The 17713-nt window shown below is 37.2% G+C and overlaps 1 protein-coding gene across 7 annotated transcripts in view; it reads right to left on the bottom strand.

The window, feature by feature from the left end:
• The window catches only part of LRCH3 (leucine rich repeats and calponin homology domain containing 3), a 101302-nt gene that overhangs the window by 22436 nt on the left and 61153 nt on the right, over nucleotides 1–17713 (bottom strand). For 4 of the 7 annotated variants that reach the window (XM_067561106.1, XM_067561101.1, XM_067561105.1 and 1 more), the window contains exons 10-16: nucleotides 13817–13893; nucleotides 10147–10242; nucleotides 9617–9668; nucleotides 9225–9374; nucleotides 7962–8009; nucleotides 6768–6821; nucleotides 182–230 (exon numbers count right to left, since the gene is read on the bottom strand). In XM_067561106.1, coding sequence (XP_067417207.1) covers nucleotides 182–230; nucleotides 6768–6821; nucleotides 7962–8009; nucleotides 9225–9374; nucleotides 9617–9668; nucleotides 10147–10242; nucleotides 13817–13893 — 526 coding nt within the window. Of the gene's footprint in view, nucleotides 1–181; nucleotides 231–1141; nucleotides 1214–6767; nucleotides 6822–7961; nucleotides 8010–9224; nucleotides 9375–9616; nucleotides 9669–10146; nucleotides 10243–13816; nucleotides 13894–17713 lie in introns of all 7 variants that reach the window. The other 3 variants (XM_067561107.1, XM_067561108.1, XM_067561102.1) reach the window with 2 other exon arrangements.

Here is a 17713-nt window from a genome sequence, read left to right as displayed (position 1 = left end):
AAGCTCTTTACTCTATTTACTTATGTGACTCGAGAGAGAACAACAAATTAGACCCACCGATAGAGCAGTCCAGCTTACAGACAGGAATGACATGTTTAACAGTCTAGCCTAGCTATGCAAGCAAGCAATTCAACCTAATTTATCCCTACTTTTTAGACTTTTTGCAGCTCTCCCCCATTACCTGTTTGGGTAGTAGGTGAACCTGGTGATACAGTAGACCTGTCATCACTCTGTGGACAAATAAGTAGAAGAGCATTAATGATCCTTATTGAGACAGACTGTGACTAGCTTGTCAGAAGTTACCGTCCACCTAGACACATTTCAGAAAAAAGATATAAGGGAAAAACAGTCTATTGTTAAAAAAAAGATGAACAATAGGCACTTGTTTTGCAGAACTGACACAAGTTGTCATCTTCAAGGACTAAAACAGTGAAAGAGGTATTGCTGCTGGAAAGGACAGTAACAGTGCTATGTTTGAATATTTTATTCAGGGTGGGAATATCTCTTTTTTCAATTAAATATCATGCAAAACATGCAAGACAGTAGCTTTGATCTGAATACACAGTCCGCTCTAAATCTTTGCCAGAGTATAATTAGCATTAATTGAACTTCATTCTCCTGCCCACCCCTCAGAGTAATATTGTAGTTCTAACAAATGTATGTGCTGATTGAAGATTAATTAATGATGGATTAATGATTTCTTGTGATTAGCGCTTTTTATTATTCAATATGATAAAGTTTCCACAACAGAAGATGATATACAGAATTAATCCCGTTTTATGGTAAAAGTAAATTTGTAATGAAAAAAGCAATTTTCCAGTAAACTACAAGCCAGCAGATGGCTTAAGGGTGGAGAAAATAACCTTGTAAAAAGAAATGGTGACAGGCAGCAAGAATCTAAGAACCAATCCATACAAAGATTGAAACCCTGCTAGCTACTAACATGTTTGCATGGTTTAGAACCACTGTAAACAGGACCAAAAGATAAAGCAAGGTAAACCTACTGCAATTTAATCAGATCAGTCAGGGTCATAATCTCTGAATTTCAGATTAGAAGCTGATACACTAACACATACTAAAACAGATTTGTAGATCTGAGAATTTGTTGTTGGCTTTACTGGTAAATAATAGCTAGAGATACCTTGACAGATCTGAAGGCAAAGGCATGAGGCAGGGTGGGAGCACAGCCCTCTTGATTCAACCCTGACAGCGACTGAACACAGAAAGAAAGAAGGCAGTACTTATGTTAGCAAACAGTTGACAGGATGTGCATGGGCCGAATGCACCAGGAGGATTAAAAAGGGGAAGATACTTATACATTTTCAAGTGTTGCAAAAATATTCAGTGGAAACAGGTAAAAATGCCAGAATATTTACTTGCTAAAACTAAAATACAATTAAAATCCTCATACCCTCAAAAACCTGAGAGATGGGATGTTTAATTTAAAACAAGTACACAATCATATCAAAAGCAGAACTAAGAACAATCATAATGGTAGAAAGCTCTTCAGTGATATACTGCTCTGGTCACCACACTCACTGACACGGAAGAAACAGTACTCTTTTTGTAACAGTTAATTTTAAACCACTAATCAGAATAAACAGATTTTTGTACACTTTTAAAATAAAAATTTCACATTGTATTTAACAGGTTGTTTCTCTAGTAACTTCATAAATATGTCGAAAACAACAATCTAATTGGCTCCAAGGCACAAGAACATTACTGTGCCTATAAGGAAACACACACCAGCATCTGAATATTTTCACAACAAAGAATTAAAAGTGATATTTGTGAGTTAAAAGCAAACAAGGTAAATAAGATCCCAGAGACAGAAACTAGCTATCAGAGAAGATGTCCAATATGAAGCTTTTCAATGCTTTAGTGAGCATCACCATATTTCAATTTTAATAGATGTCAAAGAGGCAGAAGATGACCTACTCTTCACATTCATACAATGATTCTTGCTTTTTCCTGTACAAGTTTTTAAACCAATAGGTGCAGCTTGAGGACCAAAAATCTGTCTCTTTGTCTTTGGTGCCCTTATGCTGGCTAGCTCTGAACCTCTCAGCTGTTATTTCTGCTCTCAAATGTGTACAACCAGTGTGATGAAAAGGCTACGGCCTACATAGTTTGCTGGAGAGCAAAAGAGAGTCTACATGAAGACACATTGACTATGCATCCTGACCACTAAGGCTTGATCATGATTCAATAAACAGAGGGCCTGTAGTGTGTCTGCAATTTACAGGGGAGTCTGGATCAGAGCACAACAGTTTCACTGTGGCTCTACCCAGTCCTACCTTTTCTTGCACACATGAAATGCAAACTCAGAACTGGGCCTTTAGATTTTAAGTGGCATGGACTAGACTATATCCTTCAAGTTATTAGAGAGTATACTCAAAGCAGCACAATTCAGGAGCTGGATGAGTAAAGAAAGGAACAGTACTTTCCAAAATTGCTTTCGATTGACAACTGAACATATAAAAAACAACAAAAGGTTCCTACATCCAACAAACTGTCTAGGTGTAAAGCACACACCTTGGTTTGTTGATGTCTTAGACAAGACTGTTACCACACTGCCCCTTTTGGAAAGCAGACAAGAAGAAGTCATATCTTACAGAAGCTACATGCAGGGCCAGCCTTAAGCACAAGTATCTTGGTGGCCTTATTAGCTCACAAGACAATTCTATCCTCCCATTAATACCACACTGATATTGGGGGAAGGGATATTATGAGGCCTGTTTCTTGCTTGGGGCACAGGGTACACATCGTTTGACCAAACAAGTAAAGAACCTATAGGCTTTCAAATAATATCTAAATAAAGGGATTTGCACAGACCCACAACATTAATGTAAAAGTTTGTTTCTATAAGAAAAGAGCCAGTCATCCATGATACAGGCTAACAGAAGGGCTTATTCACAAACAACACACCCACCAGCAGGCAAGAGGGAGGAAGCAGTGGTACACAAAAGAGTAAGACAGCCACAACAGTAACACACTGCATGCTCTTCACCTGGTTGAGAGTCCCCGGCCTCCTTTTAATGGTATTGGTGTTACTGTCAATTTCAAACACAAAGAGAGGCTCAAAGCCATTCTGTCAGGGACAAGAGAGGAAAGAGAGGGAGGGAAAAGAGGAAGAAGTACAATGATGCAAAGAAACATTTTGAGAAGATGTAGATTCAAAGACAAAGTAACCAGGAGACTGCTCTTGGTGACACGCTCAACGATTCATTCCTAAAATATGCCATTGTGAACTGTTCCCTGGGCCCCCATGCCCAACTCTTCTTATTGAAGTCATAAGAATTTCCCTCACTAGGACTAACTGCAGCATACAGGGATTGCACCAAGCAGAATCAAAAGGAGAACTGTTCCCTAAACCAATCACAATTAAATGTCTATATTATGGGTGATTTCAATAATTAAATACTGAAAAGGACACCACCTATCAGACAGTCAGAAAAATCCGAAGTACAAGTTACGACAGAGCTAAATCCTGTTCACTTTACTCATATAATCACTTCTGCATTACAGTAGAGGCACTAAGTGAGGTTCAGAGCCCCAACGTACCAGGTGCTCTACACACAATGAAAAGATGGTCCCTGATCCAAAGAACTTATGATCCAAGTCTAAGATGAGCTATGACAGGTGAATACAACAGGGCAAGGGCAAGGCAATAGTGAGATGATGAATACAGTAAAAAGCAGTGGTCACAGCAGAGGCTGAGGCCTCGGTACTGTCAATGTAAGTAACCTCAATTATAGGCAATGGGGCTACTTTTGTGAGTAAGGCAAGCAGGATTTGGTTCTAGTCTACAACTGACACATGGATAACAACCCCCTTCTACCCGCCTCAGATAACACCCACTTCTCTCTCTCTCATTTTTTAGCATGGTTTTAGTCAGTCTAGCTGAAATTAGCCAACAAGATCAAAGTCCAACACAATGTGCACATTTCAGACATAACAGCCTAACTCCACTTGTAAAAACTTAATAAACACACATTTAGAAGAAACATGCAACTAATCTGTACTATTATTAGCGCTCACAGGAACAGTGTGTATTGCCGGGACAAGAGATCCTTAGAAAAGGGAAGTTTACAAACAAAATAAAGTAACTACAGCTAAAAGTCTACAGCATTTCACAAATCACAAATTAGGCAAAGTTTATCTTTACAGCAACCATTCTGATGAAGGGCAACATTTACAAAGAGGCCCAAAAATCCATTATGTGAGACTTCAAAAGAAGGCTGCAAACTTGAATTCCTTTTCCATTACCACGTTCTATGCATGCAGGAAGAACACAAAGGGAGAAAAAAAGCAAACTGAAACAAAGTTTTTCAATAACCTGTTTTCATGCAGTTTCCTTACAAGCAGGTGAAACCATTGTTTAGAGCAAAAGAAAAGCAACTTCTCAGTTTGCAGAACTCTGATGTAATGAGGGAAATGCCAAACAAAAAGCCTTTATTATAGTTCTATATAAAACTCCATTGTATTTAAAACAGCACACTACTCCCAGGAAGCAAGAGTAATTATTAGATTCTCCAGTGGAATAGATTAGGTACTTTTAAGTACAATTTATCTGCAAGTTTAGACGTGCACAGTAATTACTTAGGTCAAACTCACAGAGATCCATACTTATAGTTTTTAAGCAGAGAAAAGAAAAGTGGTGTTTATTCTTCCCCAGACACGTGGAACACTTGTGCTGTTAAACTCGCATCAAGAAGAGGGAGTTAAGCATGTAATGCTCCCTGCACATCAGTGGAAGAAGAAATCCCTCCCAGAATGTACAGAAGCTAGCTGCGAAAGAAAAATAAATTACATTCCAAATCCCTAAGGCTGGTGAAAGTGACAGATGAAGTATAACAGGAGTTAATGTCATTTTAACTCCAATCACAAACTATTCTTTTGAAGCAGACTGATAACTTGCCCAATAACAAGTATCAGTTCTTTTTTTTTTAAAGTAATTTTTATAAACATAAATGCTACATTTTATGTAATTTCCAAAGGTCAATGTTTCAATTACTCATTAGAAACAGTTTTCCTGGTTTATATAATCATTCTCATGATCATTCTCAGTACAAAACAATCTGCAGAGCATGATGAACAGTCCACTAGAACTGGTATTTTCAGGCAAAGAACACTGGATTATTATAATTTAATAATTCTACAAAATAGTAAAAACAACAGAATGGTGTAACCAATTTAAGAGTTTGATTTAAAAGTTTTCCTTTTAGCCTGGTAAAATATGAAGATGTGAACATGAGTAAAGGTATTAAAAGAAGTCCCAGTGATGAGAGTCCCAGTAACGTAACAGAGAAAACACATTTCTGAAATCTCCACGTGGTCATGTACAGCATATAAAATGCAATAGAATAATTTAATAATTCACCAATTGAACATCATCATCAAATAGAAAAGATTCCCTACAATATGCCTTATAAATACATTCCAAACACTTCAAGTTCATAGACAACTGAATATCAACAACTGGGGGGAAAAATAACCTCTTCTATTTCATTTTTCTCCCCTGATTTATTATATAAGAACTAGAGAAAAATATATTCTACACTACAAGATAATATCTATACAGACAGTTCTAGGCATGACAACTAAAAGCAAAAGCGAAATTTAGCACCTTAATTTATTACATACCCCATTTCCTATTGTTCCAACATCTAATCAGTTTAATACGAAATGAAGCATTATGATTTAACAGCAATCCCAAACAATTTGAATAGAGACAATCTTCTAAGTTTTTACATCTTTACGATCAAGTTTTCATGTTCCTGAACTGTACTTTATAACCCTTCTGTACACAGGAACACTCAGACAGACAACTGAAGGGTATGTAATAAGAAAATAAATCTGAGACATGCAGTCATGCAATGGCAGGCAGATCTGATGCATTTTCTCTAGGCAATGAAAGGAGAAAACTACTGCATTAATTCAACTCTTTAGTTACTATGAATCTCTCCAAGATATTATGAAAGGAATAGCATAAAACATGAATGAAGTAGCTCTATTAACCTTTAAACTTTTTTAAAACATTCAAAATCGGTGATTTCATACACTTTCACTGATAAACAGTGAAACAAAGACAAAGAATAATCTGTGATTTGTGAACTTCCTCTTATGTTATGATAGTCTACTATGATATGACTAAGACCCTAGATCCAACAAATCAGACAATGACTGGTATGCAAACAAGATAAGGTAGTAGGACACATTTCCAAGCTTATATTTTCCACATATATAAGGCTGTGAAATTAAAGTGTTAGGTAATGTGCAGGTGACACAAAGAGAAGGATGTACTAAAGTTTGGACTGTTAAATGAGGTAACATGAAAGACAAGGGGGTGTGTGTGTGTGTGTGTGTGTGTGTGTGGCAATATCTTTTATTGGATCTACTTCTGTTGATGAGAGAGAAGCTTTCATGCTTACACTGAGCTCTTCTTCAGGTAACATTGGATTTTAGAAATTGTTCTTCAGCAACAGTTATATCATTCCACTCTTATTAAGATGTTTAGCTTTTGCAAAGATGGACAAATTTCAGTATAGTAACACTGGATGCATGGCAACTAGAAGGCAGTGCAAATGTGAAGTCTATAGCACCAGAATTCATAACAAAATCACTTTGCTGAGAAAATCGCCATGTTTTATGCTATTCAGATTAGCTCTAACAAGTCTGTCTAATCTGAGTGAATCATAATGTCATGCTAACTCTAGGTTCTAGATTCTGCCACGGAAACAGGCTATTTCGTGCAGGGTTCTTACCACTAACAAGGCACTATCATCAGTGTGCTGAGACCTTCTGGATGGAAAGGGACACTGAGGAGGCGGGAGAGATGGAGGAATGTCAGAAACATACAACACAATGACATAATATACAAACTCACACAAACATTCTGGAATACGGTGAGTTTCTTTACATTGATAGCATTTTGGGACAATTTTGATTTATGGTTTACAATGCAATATAGTATATGTAACTAAATCATAGAAAATGTATTAATATATAATTACGTGATCTGTGGATTATAATGTGTTCATACCAATTCAAGAACTATTTTATTTTATTTTCTGTTGTTTTTCTTACTGTTGAATTGCAAGGGAATCATTAGAAAAAATTAAAATCAGAAAAACATCAGGTAAGTAAAGGAGGAAAAGCTATTTCAAACAATCCAGTGTGCATAATTTTCACATGAAACAGTCAACTGCAAAATGCTTCACAACTAGTCTTTTGTGTACTGCAATCATTAAAGCTTCTGAGCTGATTAATACCACCAAGTGAAATTATCTTCCAGTAGGACAAAAATCTAAATTATTACTCTACAGAAATTTGATGTGGAAAATGCCATTGGATCTGGTCTGCTTGTAAACCAGGATCCTCTTCAACACAGTGTGAGACCCTTTAAAAATATTTTTTCAAGTACAATTTAGCTATTCGAGTTTAGGTAATAAGAAGATTAAAACAAACAAAAAAATGATTAGTAACACAAAAAGTTCTAATGCTTCATTTTCAGGGGTAACCAGTAATCTAACGATAATGAAACGTGAAGAAAGGGAAAAGAGGACACTAGATAGAAATGACTGCAACAAAAGTATAAGTGTTTATTTTAGTACTCCCAATAGGAAGTTAATTAACCTAACTATACGGCTTCAAAGAGAATCTTAAATGGAACATGAAGTGATTTTATATATAAACATGCAAAGCACCCAAAAGCAACACAACAAAACAAACACACAAAATACAGAGGCAGGCAATCATACATGAAACAGAAGGAAAAATGATATAATACTGCTATGATAAGCAACAAAAAGTAGAATTATCATTGTTTAGCTCCTGCACAGTTTTCTTTAAAGTAACTACTGAAGGTTACATCAGAAGCAACAAAACGTTTCCAACAGAGGGTACTAAAAATCAATGATAAAGTCAGCTCACACCTTAACGTGCTTTGCTGCTCTTACCTCATTATCCAGAGGACTTTGCTTCTGAGGACTCTGGGATGCCTTTTGCTGCAGAATAAACAAAGAAATGAGTTAATAGGATTTGATAGGCAAGCATAAACTTGATTATAACAGGAATGAGAGAGCAACATTTGGAGGTGTTTTTAAACACTGGATACCTTAGTTTTAAATACAATAGGCACTGAGGAAATATCAAGTTTTCACTAAACTAAACTTAGTGAATATTCTCAGTCTAAAACTTTTATACCATTTTAAAAACATTTCCATATTCAAGCTATGCAATAAATCCAAAACATTTTCCCAAACAGGAGGAACCTAGCTGAAAATACCTAATTGCTCATGAATAATAATTTTTTCATTCAGTTCTCTTTAAATCTGGCAGTGATTATTGTATGCGAGTTAACTGTTTTGGGCACTTGTGTAAGCCATTTAAACAGTAATAAGGTGGCATTGCTAACAATCACTCATGCTACAACTTTGTGGAACTTGTGTGGAATTTTAGCACAATAGCATGCATACTAAACACATCAAGTTTTCAGCTGAAAGGGTGAGGGGCTTGCATCTTTAACAAAGACAGCTCTTCTCTCAATTTCTCAAGAGTTTGAGCTAAATAGGTTTTAATAGAAACCAGAGTTTTGAACAGTCCACTAAAATCCCTTCCTTACAATAGCTTCATACACTACAAAGAAGCAAAATGACAAGTTTCTTCCTTTGTAGGTCACCCTTAACCACAAAGTAAACTGTAGCATTTTCTTTTTGATAGCTAGGGTTGAATGTGGGTCATAACAGCAGTGGGTTGAGCTAATCACTGATACCAAGATAAATCTAAGGTATGGAAATTGGTTAGATCACAGTCCCCTCATCTGTACAACCACCTCCTCATCTTCTAAATCTCTCCTCAAAGCCTTTTTTCTCTAATTTTTCAAACAGGAATCCACCCTCTCCTAGGCCAACCTTATCAAATCTAAATTAATGAGAAAGGTGATGAATATAATGCACCTTCTGTGAAAACAAGACATTTCATAACTGTAAACCTCCCTCTCCCTGTTTGTCTAATATCATCACAATCCCTGCATCAAGTTATAGTTATAACTTAGATTGGAAATTTCCAAAAGTAGAGACTATTTCTTTGGTCTCTGTGTAAAATGTCATGCACACTTATGAAGTGATAGACAAATGTTAAATAATCATCCACACAATTCATTTTGTTGAGGACCCAAAAAGGTACATATTAGACATCAGCTAAATACTAAAATGACTTACTTTGACAAAGTCAAGCACAGCTTCTCTCTGGATCTGTTTCGTTCTCCTCCGGTCCTCCTCATACTGAAGTGCTGCGAGCTGGGCCTCTCTCCGAGTGCGCTCCACTACGTGCTCTCTCCTTCGGTGAAGTTCAATGTCTGTATGAGAGATCTGAAGCAAAATAATTATCCACTGCATATCAAAAGGAATGCATTAAGCTGCGAGACTGGAGATAGCTCCAAAGGGAGCAGCAGGCACATTACAGAGACACAGCACCTGTTTATGCAAATCAACTGGCTAAAAACAAGTTAGTTAGTCATAAAAGAGAAGCACAAGCATGAGGCAAAGGTTTACAGCATATTATGCAGTAAAGCATAATCAAAAGCATGAAGCAAAGGTTTACAGTGTATTACCTGAGTGTGGTTGTTGGATAAAGACAGAAGGTAAGATGAATCAGCTGGGGCTCTGACAAATAAAAAGACAGCCATAAAGAAAATAAGTATACTTTTCTCCTTCAATTTAATCATTCTTCACACATCAACTGTCAACAATGCTAAGATTTTCTAATCAACATTGGACAAATAATAATGTTCTATAAATTAAACACACAAGTTGTTAAATCCAATTGTAGTGATAAATGATCTAATATCATCTAATAATTTCTTATTATACCACAAACAATGGACAGCAGTTTGTGTCACGGTTCCAGTGTAAAACCAAAGTCCTTTTACAACTGGAAGTGTAATGACAATAGTATGAAATCTGGCTTATCTCAAAACTATATTCAGATCTTAATGACCACTATCAGATAACTTTCAGTAAGTTAATTATTTAACTAAGACATTTTTAGTTCATCCCCAAATCAAGAAGCAATTGATTATCAGGCCTATTAGTGAAGAGATGCTTGAATTTAAAAGAGGAATCGCATGCTTCTTTTCACTACCTGTCTGCCCTGTCCACATAACTCCTTAATCCTTGGTGTCGCTCTCTGTCCTGCATCAAACTTAGTGTTTCTGGTCTTCGTAATTCATCAGTATCCCTGAAAGTAAACACGGATTGGGGGTTGGTTATTGATGTACAGAAATGGCAAACAAATTAACGTTTTTCCCCCTAATTTTCAGCTGTTTATAAAAGTAAATGACTAAATAGTTAACTTCCCATAACATTCAAGACTAAATTTAAAGATGACCAAAGCAAGAAAGTTCAGGTTTAAGGCTAAGCTAATAACTGTTATATTATAAATATTAAATCATGTCTAGAGTAATATCACTATTAAGAACAACAATTTTAAAAGGTGCAAAAAAGATGGAATTTCTGTTTTAACGCTGACCTCCTGGCTTTTCTGGATTTTGAAGTGCAGCTATACTCTGGAAAGAGGGTTAGTTTAAAAAAAAAGTGAATAAGGAACTTCATTATTCTTTCTCAAACACTTTTAGAACAAAGCTGCTCAGTTTGTTGATCAAAAGATTATTTTCTAACAGCTAGTGTTGCAAACTCCATCTGCGTCCTTTTTGTCTCATACATGAACACTAGACATAGACATTCTGTAAAGACAGGAGCTAATAATCTGATTGTAAGTGAGGGAGAACAGAACACAACTTGAAAAGAATCCATTCAATTATGCATGCAGTATCAGTAACAAAAGAAGGCATATGCAAAAAGCATCTGAGCTTTCACTATGAATTGTTCTCCAGTTAAAACATAAGGCAAAATATTTTTTAAAACAGGCATTTATGTAATATATGCAAGACATACCTCCACAGGTACAAACAAACTTGAACTCACAACATCTACAGTTGCATGGGCAAAACAGGGAACTGCATTCATACACATGTTCCACAAGGATGTATTTTGTGTACACAACTTAAGATGCCTACTTTTAAAATGAAGCTCTTTATGTCAGACGCTATACATGAGGCACCCATTACTGTGCTGGCTGGAAAGAACAGCACTGGATCAAGTGAGCACCAAAATCCAAGCTCCATAAGTAGCACCTAGCATTGCTGAGTCAGGGACTTGTTACAGACTCCACACTTATACAAGCTGTATTTAACCAGCTACGCTTAAGATGAAAAAGTCTGAATTACATCTAGCTTTACAAGGGCTTTAATGGCTCCAGTGTGCTTTGGAGGGAAAAAAAAAGGCTGCCTGCCAAGGCATTTACAGAAAATTGTTGTGGGAGAAGTTTACAGCTTATGTGGTTGGCACAAGTGAAATATTCCAGTACTATAAACTTCATAATACAAAAAAAGACACTATTTAATTTTATGATGATGATATTTTCTTAATTTTGGAAGCAACAACAGTATGGTCTGATTTTTTTAGTATCTCATTAAAAGAGCCCTGCAAATCCACAGATATTCGCTTCATATCGATGGATAGCCGCATCCCCAATCTGGATATCCACAGACCATTTTTTGTGGATCGGATGTGGATCTCAAAGGTGGTGAAGCAGCTGTCTGCAGCTTATAGCCTTTGACGTTACTTTGCCGCCTTTCAGATCTGGGGGTGGGGGCTCCCTCTGCCGGCAGCAGATCAGCAGTTTGGCTGGGGTCCCTGGCCGGCCACAGGGCTGGCCTCCAAACAGCTGATTGGGGGGCCCAGAGCTGCTGATGCGTGCAGGCACCTATGACTTAGAAGACTGTGGATGGCAGGTTGAATGAATTGATTCTGGCAGATGCGGATCCACATTTTTTTTTTAATCTGCGCAGGGGTCTACTCATTAAGAATTCCATTCCATGGCAGTGTAATAAAAATGTGCTGTAATTTAGTTAGATGTTGGATTACATGCCTCTGCTTAAAGATCAACTGTTGCCCCTGTGTTAAACTTTGAAATCATCTGAACCCTATTGAACTATATAATTTCCTTTATCGTCACTGTGGACTGCCAAGATTTGTATACGTAAATAGAAAGCCTCTCCTGTCTAACTAGACTTGTCTTGTTCTATTTCCTTCAACAGTGTCACGCAGTCCAATGTTTTTGAAGTCTCTAAGTTATTTCCATGTCGACCACAAATAAAAAGGTGGGTAAAGAGAGTCTTTCAGACTATGGCATTCTCATCATTTGTGGAGGAGACGGCAGGCTGCTCTATTATTTCAAGGTTTACTTGTGGACACTACAGGGTAAGGAATGCTGACACATGCTGAAGCAGTTACCATCTATGATGTCAGTACAGCTACTGCACATGCACACTAACTACATGGATCAAAATTCCTTAGAAAATCCATGCAGGGTAGTTGCTTCCCATGTACGTTAACAGCTTATGAAAAATACATTTGTTGTTCTTAGTTTCAGTTTCCCTAAAATAGCCAGAAAAGATAGGTCCAATTTAAGGGACTTGCCAATTTCATTAAAAAATTTGCTTCTACTTAGGGCACAAAAAGTAAGTATCTGAAACCAGTGTATGTCTTACTCTAATATTCCTATATACTGCCAAGACTATTTTTATTCTGCAAGTCAAAAAACAAAAACAAAACCACAACTTTCTGCTCAGTCCCTGCACACCCAGTTTTAACCAAAAGCAAAAACCATTCAATGACATATCAAAACTGACAGAGCCTTCACTTCAACTGCATTAATGAGACACTATGATATACTGAATTATTTCTCTCTTCCTTCTGCTCTTGTCTCTGGGCATCCTTCCATATGATTCCCTAAGCCTGGAATACTCTTCATCCCACACACCATGTTACCATCCTCTCCGACTTTTAGCTTAGCACACACTTCTTCCACGACAAGTATTAACTTTACTATTCCAACGGTGACTATCAAAAAAATATGTGTAATCCTTTATTAATTCATTCTAAACAAACATTTGATTTTACTGATGTAATCCTGGCTTTCCTTTCCCTCTAATCTCCCTTCCTCCATAGCATTTGAGGTTTTGTCTATACTAACAAAGTGCACCTGTTCAACTAAATCGATTTAAAAACTGACCTAGCTAAACCAGTGCAAACTCCTAATATAGTCTTACTTAACCCATTTTAATCCTTACTTATATTAATTTATCTTAAATTCAGAATTTATATAGATTTAGCTTGTACTGATAAATTGCCGATTTAAGCTAAAAATTGATATAAGCATGAGTTAAACAAGTTTAAATGTACAGGAATTTAAGTAGATAGATTTTTAAGTCAATTCAGTTACACCTGTGAGCTTTTCTACTATAGGCAATTCTTTTGTCAGCTTACATCATCACTCCTCATTTTAACTAGACTGTAAGTTCCTGGGACAGGAACAATACCATGTTTGTCAAGTGTCACATACATTTCTGACGAGGTGGTAGAAAACAACATCGGTTGTTCAATGTCACTTAATACAATCTGCAATGTAACTTTCAGCTATAATTTTCCCCAATATACAGTATTTTAGCAAAAGAAATGTATGCTCTTCTGCCAATTTGGCCTAGTTATGAGAAGAACAGGAATGTTTATACAGGTATAATTATCGGCCATATTATCACAATGAAACTTTAATTGTCAAGTATTGGTTTCAAATTATCATGTAGATCATATATTTTTCAGAGTAGGGCACCTGTCTTACACATCTATAAAACACCATGTATGCCACTGGCACTATTATAAACAAACATACTTTCATCAAGTTCTCCTACCTATTTTGATGCAAGTATCGTCTTGTGTCTTCTGTTCTCTGAAATTCTCTGATGGGTACTGGCTTTACTGGTGAGCCCTAAGCAAAACAAACCAGAAGACAACAAAGTTAATAATATATCCAGAATACTGTACATGCAAGTCTAAGAATCTCTGTATTGTACCAAATTAAGTGTAGGTTCCATCACTCTGTCTAGATCCAGATGTGTGATTACTGGTCTTTAAAATGTCTGACAAAGAAACAAAACAAAAACACAACCAAAAGGAGGATATTGGTAATGATGCAGAATCATTTTTGTACCTTGCATGTAATTTACTGAAAGTTGAACTTCACAATTAAGCATAGCTACTGATAAGGGATAATGTAGAAAACAGAACCACCAGGCTATGTGTATGAAGCATAGGTATAAAAATAATTAATGTAACTTATGAGAGGTATGGTGTTGGAGAGCAGAGTACACATCTACAGTTTTAGCGCAGTGTATTCCAGGCACTCTCAGAGCAATAAGATTCAACAGCTGGCGTTCTGTGATGATATCATACAGACAAACCAGAGAGACAGGAAGGAAAATGCTAGGAATAAGTCAGAGGATCTGAATGAACACTGACTGTTCAGTTTTGGATATGAAGTCAGTCATCCTTTCGGGAGCAGGGGTATATTGCCCCTGTTGGTCAGTTTTATAAAACTCATCTCAACATCCGTCAGTATTACCAAATACAGATATTCAGGGCTAACTTGCTAGTACTAATTCACATCTGGATGAATCATAGAGTTGTTGAAATAGAGGCCTAGAAGGGACTTCAGGAGGTCATCCAGTCCACCTTCTCCCCACCCCCTTGGTGATAAAAGACCAAGTATACGTAGAAGTGGGCACTGATATAGTGAATATAGTTTCTAATCCTTTAAAATAGATTCAACCAACTAAACTGAGATCCTAAAGTGATTTTGGTTGATTGTTATTTTAACTACTGCTAGAATTAAAAATAAATAGCTTAACTTTATAAAGGAAAATGGTACTCATGTTGGTTTATTTCTAAAATGGACCAATGCTTTCTCACTATTAGTTATTAAGAGATTCTTTAGTTTTGAAGAAAAGTTTATTTTGCATTACTAGTAGCTCTTCATAAGATTCACTTCTCAATCTACACTTCAAATGGTATCACTGTCCCCTTGACTTGCTATTGGGTTTGTGGCACTTGCAGAACATATATACTGTCAATGGAAATCTTGTTCACTGCAGATTTCACTAATGTAAGCAGGGAATAACAAAGTGGACAAAAATAAGAACACGATTTTAGGACTCCTAAAGAGATACTGAAAACCCAACTAACAAAAATAAATAAATAAATAAAACAAGAGAATTAAGGAAGATCTTTACCTACTCAAGCATTAAAACTATCCTTTATGAAGGCATACATTTTAATTTGAGCACCATGTGTGTTGCTTAAGTGGTCCAAGCAAAGTAGAGGATTATCTGAAACAGGTTCCTTATGCAGTATGCAAGATGACCTCTGTGCTGAGATGCCAACTACACCTACACTCAGGGGGATGAATTTAGACAAGCATGGCATAGAGAAGGCAATGTCACATTGCTTAATATTTCCTGCATTTAATTTTAATTTTATCCAGAAACTTTACTATTTTCCACTTCCTCATGTCCAGACTGTCAAAGTAGGGATCAGTTTCTCTTGCCTTATGTATACCAATAGCTGCCATAACCAAAGCAAATGTTTTCCGGTTGCAGGGAGTCATACAGTCTTAAAGAAACAATCACAGAATTTTGGTCAAGTGCATGTTAATCTATGTTCAATCACAAGGTATTAAAATGAAACGAGGAATCAAGACAACTGCATTGTAACTGTATAGTAGTGATCACCCCTGCACCCATAGGCTATCATTTGGAATCAGAGAACAGGGATGGAAGTCACCTCAGTAAGTTATCTAGTCCAACCTTCTGCTCAAAGCAGGACCAACCCCGACTAAATCATCCCAGCCAAGGCTCTATCAAGCCAGGCCCTGAAAACCTCTAAGGATGGAGTTTCTACCACCTCCCTAGGTAACCCATTCCAGTACTTCACCACCCTCCTGGTGAAAACGTTTTTCCTAATATCCAACTTGACTTTCCCCACTGCAACTTGAGACCATTGCTCCTTGTTCTGTCATCTGCCACCACTGAGAACAGCCTAGCTCCATCCTCCCTGGAACCCCCCCTTTAAGTAGCTGAAGACTGCTATCAAATCCCCCTTCATTCTTCTCTTCTACAGACTAAACAAGCCCAGTTTCCCCAGTCTCTCCTCGTAAGTCATGTGCTCCAGCCTCCAAATCATTTTTGTTGTCCTCCGCTGGACTCTCTCCAATTTGTCCACATCCTTTCTGTAGTGGGGGACCCAAAACTGGACACAATACTCCAAATGCGGCCTCACCAATGCCGAATAGAGGGGAATAATCACTTCCCTCGAACTGATGACAATGCTCCTACTAATGCAGCCCAATATGCCATTAGACTTCTTGGCAATAAGGGCACACTGTTGACTCAGATCCAGCTTCTTGTCCACTGTAAACCCCAGGTCCTTTTCTGCAGAACTGCTGCCTAGCCAGTCAGTCCTCAGTGTGTAGCAGTTCATGGGATTCTTCCATCCTAAATGCAGCACTCTGCACCTGTGCTTGTTGAACCTCATCAGATTTCTTTTGGCCCAATCCTCCAATTTGTCTAGGTTATTCTGTCTCCTATCCCTACCATTCCCCCCATTTTAGTGTCATCAGAACAAGAGCAAGTAAAAGCAGCAATTAGTAACAAATGATATTACAAATTATGTAGCCAATTACATGAAAGCAAATAAGAGCCACTTTGACCCATTCTGGGGAAGTAGGTGCTTGAGGTCCGACCCACAAAGCAACTTGAAGTGCTACTGCTGGAAGAGTGTTATTGCTCAGATTTCTCAAGCGTGCCATTCCAGATCAAATACCGCAGACTAGCTTTAAAACAGCAGGCTACTCGAGGACAAAAACAAAAAGTACATTGTTCAGATTTGTCTGCAAGAATAAGCACAAAGACTATGGTTTTTAAGAAAAAAGCTACAGCCTAAGGGTGCTTATACTTATTTTTAGCCACTTGTAATCAATTCTCCTAATAAGTTTTTAACAAACTTTAAATAACCCTTATTTATTGCCCATTTACTATCTCCTGGGATTGACTCAGAAAAATATCATGTCACATACTTAAATATAGAATTTTTGCTCAAAACTGTGTGCATATGCATTCCCAGTTTGTATCCCTGATTTCACAGAGCACTACTCAAGATGTTAACATGGAGCAAGCCATCATCTGTTACAAAATATCATACTTTATAGCAAACCCTCTTTTTTATTTAAAATCAACAATTAAAAGGGATGCCCAGACTAGTAAATTTATTGGCATTTACTTCACAATCCACAGGAAAGTCCCACCATATTAACATAGCTGAAGGATTCTTATAAGTCCTTGTGCTGACAGAGAGCAACATATTAGCTAAGTTTTGACCTCAAACAAGCCAGCATTTACTAGGTATTACCAACTGAATGACACGAGTGGTTGCCTGGGTGCCAGCATTTATGGGAAGCTTCAACATCAACATTTTCTGAGAGAAAGGTCCCTCTGGGAGCCCCATTTACTTCCCCCACACATTGCAGTAATCCTGCCTTTGAGCAAAACTCAATACAGCTGCCTGTAGAACCATCTGGGTGTCTGAGCCAGGTGTGGTTTTTAGCAGCTTAGGACTCAAACTCAGTTCCTCCACAAGGCAAAGCACTGGGCTTGTCGCTCCAACCCAGCTCTCACATTCTTTACCAAAGTAAACCTTTAGACAAGAAATATTAACACCATCACAAAGGCTTTCATTGGGAAATATTAACTTAACTA

Source organism: Emydura macquarii, unplaced genomic scaffold, assembly GCF_026122565.2.
Source record: "Emydura macquarii macquarii isolate MOO-44397 ecotype Brisbane River unplaced genomic scaffold, CSIRO-AGI_Emac_v2 contig_2365, whole genome shotgun sequence".
NCBI classification, from domain to species: domain Eukaryota; kingdom Metazoa; phylum Chordata; order Testudines; family Chelidae; genus Emydura; species Emydura macquarii.
This window is presented reverse-complemented; position numbering and strand designations above follow the sequence as displayed.